The sequence below is a fragment of the Poecilia formosa genome, unplaced genomic scaffold, assembly GCF_000485575.1.
Source record: "Poecilia formosa unplaced genomic scaffold, Poecilia_formosa-5.1.2 Scaffold905, whole genome shotgun sequence".
Taxonomy (NCBI): Eukaryota; Metazoa; Chordata; class Actinopteri; order Cyprinodontiformes; family Poeciliidae; genus Poecilia; species Poecilia formosa.
Window position 1 is genome coordinate 77418 of NW_006800844.1, and position 10032 is coordinate 87449.

The 10032-nt window shown below is 48.6% G+C and overlaps 3 protein-coding genes across 3 annotated transcripts in view; 1 reads left to right on the plus strand and 2 right to left on the minus strand.

The window, feature by feature from the left end:
• Positions 1–3195, minus strand: part of LOC103132028 (serine/threonine-protein kinase TAO2-like) — an 8086-nt gene extending 4891 nt beyond the window's left edge. The window contains exons 1-2 of the mRNA XM_007543780.2: positions 2958–3195; positions 237–376 (exon numbers count right to left, since the gene is read on the minus strand). Of these exons, the coding sequence (XP_007543842.2) occupies positions 237–368 (132 nt within the window). The 5' untranslated portion in view covers positions 369–376; positions 2958–3195. The remainder of the gene's footprint in view (positions 1–236; positions 377–2957) is intronic.
• tlcd3b (TLC domain containing 3B) overlaps positions 1–7987 on the plus strand; it is a 46333-nt gene extending 38346 nt beyond the window's left edge. The window contains exon 6 of the mRNA XM_016667107.1: positions 7367–7987. Within this exon, the coding sequence (XP_016522593.1) occupies positions 7367–7409 (43 nt within the window). The 3' untranslated portion in view covers positions 7410–7987. The remainder of the gene's footprint in view (positions 1–7366) is intronic.
• Positions 4150–6987, minus strand: LOC103132027 (heat shock 70 kDa protein 1). The gene is made up of 2 exons (XM_007543779.2): positions 6537–6987; positions 4150–6222 (listed from the first exon to the last, which is right to left on the minus strand). Exon 2 carries the CDS (start codon positions 6197–6199, stop codon positions 4280–4282), a length of 1920 nt encoding a protein of 639 aa, XP_007543841.1. The 5' UTR covers positions 6200–6222; positions 6537–6987; the 3' UTR covers positions 4150–4279.
• Positions 7988–10032: the final 2045 nt, after the last annotated feature.

The window sequence follows — 10032 nt, forward strand, 5'->3', positions numbered from 1 at the left end:
CACACACACACACACACACACACACACACACACACACACACACACTTTCAGGCCTCCTCTGCTCCGTCTGAGTGCTGTCAGATTCAGGCTGAGAGGAGGAGCTTGTCCTGATCCAAACCACTCCAGTCCTGGTTCTACATGGAGTTCTGCGGCGTCGCGTTCAGGAACCGGTCCTCAGCAGCCGAACGATTCTGTGGGTTCCGGTTCTGCTGTCGCTCCAGAACCAGAGTACTCACGAAGTAGACGGCCCCGAAGCTGCCATGTCCGATCTCCCTCAGGTCGGTGAAGAGCTTCTCTGGATCGTCTCTGCAGAACAGATCGGCCACATCGGGGTCCTTGAGGCTCCCCGCACGCGCACTGGAGGGCATGGCTGCACCTGGGGATGGGACAGGGGACAGCAGAGGACATTAGAGGACAGTGGGGACGATGCAGGGACAGCCAGGTGTTGGTGTCCCTGCATCGTCTCCAGAACTGAAAGTTTTTCTGCTTGGTTGGAAAATCTGGAGGAACTGAAGCAGGACTGATCAGAACCTGGATCTGGTCTGGACTTGGAACCGGGTTTTCATCCCGAACATAAATCAGTTCTTGCATAGATAAAGACAAGGTTTCCATGGCAACAAGGACGGAGACGGTTGATCCTGGACGAGTGGCTGCACGCCCACCGTTCCCTGGAAAACCTCAGTCTCGGCAGAACAGCCGAGTCGCACTTACCTGACTGTTACATCATCAACGTGAGACTGTTACATCATCAACGTGACACAAGCGACTTCAGTAGAATAAGAAGAAAGCAGACGCTAAAAATAAATAATGGCTGAAAATGATAATGAACTGAAAGCAGCCTGAGTCAGTGAACGCATCACATCCCAACCCACCACTCCTGGTCCCCATTATGACTCGGGCCAGAAGCTGCAGCCAACAGAACCAGGTTAGAACCGGGTCAGAAGCTGCAGTCAATGCTCCACAGACGGCCGTTGCCGTTAGCTGGGCTTCCTGTTTACCAGCGTCTTTCCTGAAATCCATCCAGAGACGGCGGCCATCTTTAGTGCCATAAACGGAGTGCAGCTGTCCTCCAGCAGCGCTCCATTTAACTTTCTGATAGTTATGATGCGTAACCATGGCAACAAGGAATAGTCTTTATAACTGAGACGTGCTGACTAGCATCTCAGAGGCTCAAATAATCCCTGAACTTTGACCCTATGCCCCACAGGAAGTTCTCTTCCCCTACTCCTACCTCTCTCTAATGCACAACCAGACAGAGATTAAACAGAAGGAGCAAAAGCAAAGGAGGTGGATTAGCTGATATTCAGTTGTTAGCATGTTAGCATGAGACAACATACAAAAACAGTCTTCAGTCAGAGGAACTGTTCAGAGTCGCAGGTAGACTGACTGCTGCTGGACCCACATGGCTGAAGATGCTCTGAATGACAACGTGTCACGTCTGTTTGGGATGGATGTTTTTATGAATGGACCAATAAGGATTTTCATGACTCTCTTCTGTTAAACGTGGTCTCTCCACCTCTCTGAGCTCCAGCCTGTCAGCCAATAGGAGCGTAGCTCAGGTAAGAGGCACAGGTAGACTGCATCCAGTTTCAACATCGACTTTAGTGTTTTTAAGCTCTGCAGCCTCCAATTCAACTGAAGACCTGGTTCCAGTAACGATGATGGGAACCAGCGAGCTGCGGCTTTGACAGCAGCCATGTTAACCCTTCACATCCCGGAGAAACTCCTTCACTTCCTGTCTGGGGCGCCCACAGCAGGAAATCCCAAAGAGGAAGCAGCTCCAGAGTGACGGGGAAGCCGGTCACATGTCTGGATCTGAACCGCCTGCTGAGAATGATCGCTAAGCTAACAATAGAGATTCATCATCTCTACAAGAATAAGAGTTTGGCTCGCAGACAGAGGACGGATCCAAAGAAAGAGCTGCAGCATCAACGCAGCATCCAGCAGCAATGAACCCTAAGCAGCAGGCCTGGAGTCTCCCATCTTGGTTTTGCTCTCCTTTAACATATCAGGTCACAGCCGGTTTGAAGTTCAGTAGTTTCTATCACATTTCTGAAAACTTAACTTGCTTTTGTCTTCACCCGCAGACAACAGGCTGAGAGTAAATGTAAAGGACTGGAGCGCAGCCGCATCCCGCCGTCTCCGAACCTTGGTGACGTTTGCAGCTGCAGACGACCTTTGGAAAGCAGCGTCTGCGCTGACTGCAGAAAATTATTACACTGCTTTTTAAAAACTAAGAATTTTAAGGAATGGAAAAGGAAAAACGCCGGGCAACCAGTAAACGTTGCCCACCACCAGTGCTAATAATATGCCAAGAGAGCGGTCAACATCTAGTTTAAAGCCATCTACAGCGACGAGGAAAGGTCAGGAAGGGTTAAAACAGCACAACAACCAGCTTCAGCACCAAGCATCTGAATAATAATAATAAAACCTAAACCTGCAGAACCGGGTCAGCAACAATAGAGCAGCAGTTTGGTGAAGCTGCTCTGACTCACTGAAGACGAAAGAAATAAAAACTACATAAAAACAGCCTGAGCTTCCATGTTCATGGTCATAATATTCCCACTTGGCTCAGTAATCTGTTCCTGTGAACCTCAGGGACTAATAATATAAAATCAATAATAATTTATTGATATGAACAGGATATCTGTTTTTAGGAACAGTAAGCTTTTAACATCTGACACCAACTACTTTTATTCAGAGGATCATAATATATTTTAAAATGCAACTAATCTTTATGAGCCTAATCTCACAGATAAACCGGGTTTAACTGAAGGAACCGTCGTACTTCAGTGGTTCGGAAACATTTAAGGAAGCTGTAGGAAGAAGAAATCAGATTTAGGCTGCTGAGAAACCTTCTGTACTGGAGACCCTGCTGGCCTTACTGGCCCCCAGGTTGGCCCCATATTTTGACCCTACTGGCCCCCAGGTTCGGACCCGGACGTGGCCGAACTCACCGCAGCTTCTTGAGGTTCTTCTCTGGACCGAAAAACTAACGGTTAGCAGCAAAGCTAGCGCCCAGCCTCGATCCTCATATCGCGGGTTTCCCCTCAGCAGAACTCCTGGTTCATGTCCATCCCGGTTCTTCTGGGTTTTGGGGAGACGCTGCGGTCCAGCCGCTGGCTCTAGGAGGGTCTGCGGGTCTCTAACGGTCCGCTCCGGAGCTCCGGTCTGCGCCGCTCCTGAGCTAATAGCTTAGCGCGTTAGCTGGCAGGCTAACGGTGCCATCAGCTGCTCCGCGGGGTGTGGTTGATGTTTCCTTGCAAAGATTCCCGTCCGGACATACTGACCCACCGAACCGGCCTAGAGTGGGCCTAGAACCCGCACCCCATCCTCCATCTGGACCCGTTCCTCCTCCCGTTTTTTGTTCCTGCTAAACACAAGATGGCACGGGCTGCTGGGGCGGGAGCAGCACCAGCTCCACTTCCGGTGAGACTTCCGCTTCAAAAATAAACCGACCTACATAGAGATGAAGATGATTATGAATATGGTGATGCTGTGAGGCAAGCTGCGGGAAATCACGCACTTCCACACAGCAGCTGTGTGTGACCGCCCGGGAAGCTCCGAGTTAGGAAACATCTGAACATCTGGGATCGATTATTAGAATTACCTCACTTCTTCTGAAAAACATTAGGCTTTCATCACACCACGATCCATATCTTTTTTTTTCTATGAACCTTTTTATAGCAGATGGTCATGAATCTTGTTCCAGGATATTAGACAGGTGAACCGGGAATCACAGATGAATTGTTTGCTTGGTGAGAGGTGTTCATTAGGAACCCTCCCTGCTGCTGCGGACTGGTTGATGTAACCATAGACATAACCGCCTGTCCTCTCCTGAAATGCCAGGCATCTCACAAAGAAATGTTCCTGGTGGAAAACAAAACAGTGACACCTGCTGGTGATTTTGGATATTGCTGGATTGTTCCCATTGTACCCCCCAGCCAATCCGGGTCGGGTCGGCCAGGGAGACTTCCCTCTGCCCGGCCAGTGGTCAGCTCCTCCAGGGAACCAACGGCTCTTCCCGTCGGTCTCCACTGATCCCCATCCGGCTGCTTCACACTCTGAACCGCTCCAGTGAAACCTGGAGATCAATCTAAACTAACATTTAGAAAACCTTAACTTCTGGAAGCAAAGACACCAGACAAATGACATTCAATCAGTTTATTAACATAAAGCAATAGAAAAAAAAAGCAAAGAGCAAAAATATATTCAAGTCTCATGAACAGAACAAGGTAAACAGTTTTGACTTTTACAATATTAAACCTCCAGTCGTCCTTCAGTCCACCTCCTCCACAGTGGGCCCCTGGCTGTGGGCTCCTGCCTGCTCTCTGCAGCTCCCAGTGGGCCTCCCTCCCTGGTACAACTTACTGATGATGGGGTTGCACACCTTCTCCAGCTCCTTCTGCTGGTGTTGGTACTCGTCTTTCTCAGCCAGCTGGTTGTTCTCCAGCCAGCTGATGGTCTCCTCGCACTTGTCCACCACCTTCTTCTTGTCCTCCTGGCTGATCTTGCCCTTCAAGCTCTCGTCCTCCACGCTGCTCTTCATGGTGAAAGCGTAGGACTCCAAGGAGTTCTTGGCAGCTATCTTGTCCCTCTGCAGCTCGTCCTCGGCTTTGTACTTCTCGGCGTCCTGCACCATCCTCTCGATCTCCTCTTTGCTCAGTCGGCCCTTGTCGTTGGTGATGGTGATCTTGTTCTCTTTGCCGGTGCTTTTGTCCACCGCGGACACGTTCAGGATGCCGTTGGCGTCCACGTCGAAGGTGACCTCGATCTGGGGGACCCCTCGTGGAGCGGGCGGGATTCCCGTCAGCTCAAACCTGCCCAGCAGATTGTTGTCCTTGGTCATGGCCCTCTCCCCTTCGTAGACCTGGATCAGGACCCCGGGCTGGTTGTCGGAGTAGGTGCTGAACACCTGGGTCTGCTTGGTGGGGACGGTGGTGTTGCGTTTGATCAGGGCCGTCATCACTCCTCCGGCCGTCTCGATCCCCAGGGACAGAGGAGCCACGTCCAGCAGCAGCAGGTCCTGGACGTTCCCCGACGTGTCGCCCGTCAGGATGGCTGCCTGGACGGCGGCGCCGTAAGCCACCGCCTCGTCCGGGTTGATGCTCTTGTTCAGCTCCCGGCCGTTGAAGAAGTCCTGCAGCAGCTTCTGGATCTTGGGGATTCGGGTGGAGCCTCCCACCAGGACCACGTCGTGGATCTGGCCCTTGTCCATCTTGGCGTCCCTCAGGGCCTTCTCCACGGGCTCCAAGGTTCCCCTGAACAGGTCGGAGCACAGCTCCTCAAAGCGAGCCCTGGTGATGGAGGTGTACAGGTCCACGCCCTCGAACAGAGAGTCGATCTCGATGCTGGCCTGGGAGCTGGAGGACAGGGTCCTCTTGGCCCTCTCGCAAGCTGTGCGCAGCCTCCTCAAGGCTCTCTTGTTCTGGCTGATGTCCTTCTTGTGTTTCCTCTTGAATTCCTCCACAAAGTGGTTGACCATGCGGTTGTCAAAGTCCTCTCCTCCCAGGTGAGTGTCTCCGGCCGTGGCCTTCACCTCAAAGATGCCGTCCTCGATGGTCAGGACGGACACGTCGAAGGTGCCTCCGCCCAGGTCAAAGATCAGGACGTTTCTCTCTCCCGACTTGCCTTTGTCCAGACCGTACGCGATGGCGGCCGCCGTGGGCTCGTTGATGATCCTCAGGACGTTGAGTCCCGCGATGACGCCTGCGTCTTTGGTGGCCTGTCGCTGGGAGTCGTTGAAGTAGGCGGGGACCGTGACCACGGCGTTGGACACCTTGTGGCCCAGGTAGGCCTCGGCGATCTCCTTCATCTTCACCAGAACCATGGAGGAGATCTCTTCGGGGAAGAAGGCTTTGTTCTCCCCTTTGTACTCCACCTGAATTTTGGGTCTGCCTCCTTCTGAAAGCACCTTGAAGGGCCAGTGCTTCATGTCGGCCTGCACCACCGGCTCTTCAAACTTTCTGCCGATCAGCCTCTTGGCATCAAACACCGTGTTGCTGGGGTTCAGGGCCACCTGGTTCTTGGCCGCGTCCCCGATCAGCCTCTCGGTGTCGGTGAAGGCCACGTAGCTGGGGGTGGTCCTGTTGCCCTGGTCGTTGGCGACGATTTCCACTTTTCCGTGCTGGAAAACCCCCACGCAGGAGTAGGTGGTGCCCAGGTCGATGCCGATGGCCACGTTTTTAGCTGCACACATCTTGGCTGGGTTTCCTTTCAGGCCTAAACCAGCAGAGACACACAGGAGGAGAAGGAGGATTATTCCCTCTCAGAAACACTTCATATTCAGTACAGCAGTACACTACACTTTAGGGTTTTACTGGACTTTGTAGCAGGTTTTGCTCCAATCCGACGCTTCTGTAAAGCTGCATTCAGCGATGTTCAAACATCATTTGCTCCACAAATCTGTTCGGCATGTTTCTGTCTTTGACTACACTCTACAAAGTGCGTTTCTCTGTCCCTCCACCTGTTAATAAGAGCATGAATTCCGACTGTAGTTACTGCGGGAGCAGAGAAGAAGAAAAGTGAGAACTTACTGTCGTCCAGAGTTTCCTGCGCAGAGCGCTGTGATGCTTCTTTCTCCTCTGCTGGATCTTCTGATGCTCTCTAAAGGTCTCTGAATCTCTAACTGCCCCAGCTTTACCCTCACCGCTCTTTATACCTCCTCACTCACTTCTCGTCGCTTCTTCAGCCTTCGGCCAATCACAGAGCGCGTGCGTCATGACGTCACCCGCTAGAAGTTTCTCCCAGCTTCTGGTCGCTCGGAGAAAATGTCAGAAAGTGACAGAAAAGCCCGATGAATTCACAACATTTCCAGAAGCTCCCAGAGCGGGAATGACGGAGACAATATTAGAGCAAAAATATCAACATGTTGTTTTAATAAAGCGCAGAAATCCTCCTGAAGGCCGAAGGTTTATTCAATCTGTTGGATATTTCAGGTTTTAGACTGAAGGAGACTCGGAGGACTTGGAGCCGCTGCAGGACTGGGACTCTGCAGGTTCAGTTAAACTGGGATCGGATCTCTTTCAACCCTTGTATGTAGAAATGGGGTCCAACCGACCCCACACACGTAAAACTTGTCATTTGCCATAGTCCTCTATGTTTGCCTCAGTTTTCACACACACAAGAGTTAAGGAAAAAGTTGTCTTATGATTGAAACTTTAACTAGAAATATCAGATCAGTTTATTAGGGGAGTTTATGGAAAATGAAGCGTTTCCTGCATGTAGATTCATTATGTTCTCCAGCTTTTAATGGAGCGAAAGAAAATATTTAAACTGAAATAAAAATATAAGGAAACATTTCTGAGAAATGAGTAGAATCAGTTAAACTAGAAACCACCATTTCTGTTCTACTTCTGTCCACTAGATGGCAGCAAAGGGAATGCAGTTCACCGCCATGGAGGAACTGACGTCATCATCATGACTGTTGACGGAGAGTTCAGCCAAGAACTGCAGTCTGATCACTGATCAATGAAGAGACTGGTGATTGATCAGCGAGGTCACCTCATCGCCTAACATAAAGGCAGACGGAGCTGCTGTCTCTGCTTCCTGTCCTCCATCTTCCCCAATCGAGCTCCACATTCACCGATTTATTTCTGGCTTCAGCTGATGTCACTGTGAGCTACTTTTAGACTCTGGATGGTTTGTGAACAGAGCTGCACCTGGACTCACCTGATCTCACCTGGACTCACCTGGTCTCACCTGGACTCACCTTTCCGCGATGCGGTCCAGAAGCTGACATTCAGCCTCTGTTGGTCGGCAGCCTGACCTCTGAAACCTGGAAGCTCAGGTAGCTGACCTTTGACCCGCAGCTCGATGTTTATGTGTGACGCCATCAGTGGCTTCAGAAAGCAGTGAGAAAATCTGTTGAGTTTTGATGATTTAAAGTTTATTTTGTTAAAACAATTAAATGTTAAATGTCTCTATATGACTGGTGAGTCAGTGAAGAGTAATAATGAGGAACAACCAGCAGAATCATTTACAACCAGAAGCATCTGGATTATCTGGTTTCATTCACTTCAATCTAACTTGGAATTTTCTGCTGCATCTTTCTCTGCATATAAAACCAGAAGGGGGCGCTGCATGCTCTTCATCTGCTTCCTGAACCATCCCTAGTAAATAAAATAAAAATACATAAATGGTTTAAATAAAAAAACAAATAAATTAAAATGAATAAAATATATAATACATTAAATAACATTTGCCAGTGTGGAAGGACTTCCATGTCTGGAGGCGCTTGTTGTGTTTGCAGTGTGGGTGTGTGCATGTGTGTGTGCGTATCAGGGTGTGTGTCTCTGTGTGTGTATATGAGGGTGAGAGGTGTTGCTCCATCAGCAGTCGGGTCGGTTCAGAGCAGCGTTTCTTCATCTTCAGAGCTGAAGCTCCAGAGTCTCTTCATGATGAAGGTCGGGTCGTCTTCCTCCAGAGTCCTGCTGCTGCTGACCCTCTGGGCTGCAGGTGAGTCTCACCTGGACGACGGTTCAGAGCAGAAACCTGGTCAGCTTTAAATGGGTCGTGTTCCTGCTGAGTTTCTGACATCATTCTGGATTTATTAACATTTAAACAGCAGCTGTTAAAAAATAACATAAAGTTTGATGTACGATAATCTAAAAGCTCTCAGCATTAAGCAGTTTGAATAAAGGTTAGCATAATTGTTCTATATTATATTATACTTTTTATAACAGTATAACACTAAAACTTATATTTTTTACTTCTGTCTCCCAGAAAGTATTAATCCTTAGTAAATCTTGATCCAGGGACATTTTGACATGTAATCAACGTATCAAAATAAAAAGTTCTAATGTTTGCCCTGAAGTTTGACTCTGATATAACCGTATCTGTTCAACATCATTTAGGAACGTTAGAAAGGTTTTGGCTCCAACCTTTTCTTTTACCTTTTTGCGAACTTCATGTTGGAGATTGTTTGTATTTTTACATACAGATGGAAAACTTTTCCTGTCGCTTTTTTCAGAATATCTTTGTATTTGTATGTCTAAAAATGTTAAAGTTGTCCTCAACATTCTGTCTTGTAAATATGTTCATACAGTACAGGTTCACTTTTTATCACAGGATGTAAACGGTACGCATGACAAGAGAACCTAAAAGTATAATTATCATCACAACAAAATGTTAAAATAACAAAATGAACTTTAACCAGCTTATTTTAAACTCCTCAAATCAGAGATTTAGGAAGAATTTATCTGATGATGGCAGTTTAAAAGTGAACAACTTTAATGGAATTAAAAACACGTAAAGCAAAAACCAAGAGTTTAATTTTCAAACCTGAATTCAGGATTATTCCAGGCAGGAATCCGTCAGCTTTCAAAAGTTAATCTGAGAATGAAGGTTGGCGTCAGACTCTGAGGACCCACGGGGCCCAGGAGGGTTTCAGCTACTAGTAGCGCACAGTTAAGCCCTTTTTGCACTGCAGGGTCCGGCCCGGCTCGGTTCGACCCGGTCCTATTGGTGCTATGGCCCTGGTCGTTTTGCATTCAGCAGGATACGTCACGTAAACCCAAGGGCGTAAATCCCATCTCATTACTGTTGCTCCTGCTACACTTTGGACTGAACCATTGTTCTAACATTAGTGGGGGGTACCTAAAAATTAATTTTATTTTCTTTTTCTTAGATAAATGGCAGATTTACTTCGTTCTTTGTCTCTATTGCCTTTGTTCTGTCAGATAGCCATATGCTGTATGACTATCTGACAACGTATGCTGATCTGACAGAACACCGGCCCGGTTGGAACCGCAGCTCTCGGGGTTCCAGGGAGCCCGGCGGTACCGGGCTGGAAGTGTTAATGCAAAAACGATCGGCCCGGGTCCAGCTGTGCAGTGCAAAAGGGGCTTTAGCGGCTAGCCAGTCGGTTTCCACCGCCGTTTGCTTAAAGCAGTTCAGAAACCAGAATTACTTTCTACATAACAACTGAGTGCACCAACATTGTGGAAGCAACAGGTGCAAGTAATTTAAATAAAGGAAGTAGAAATAAAAACCACAGAAATGCTTAGTGTGGTTTAGTATTTGGCAGCGGTT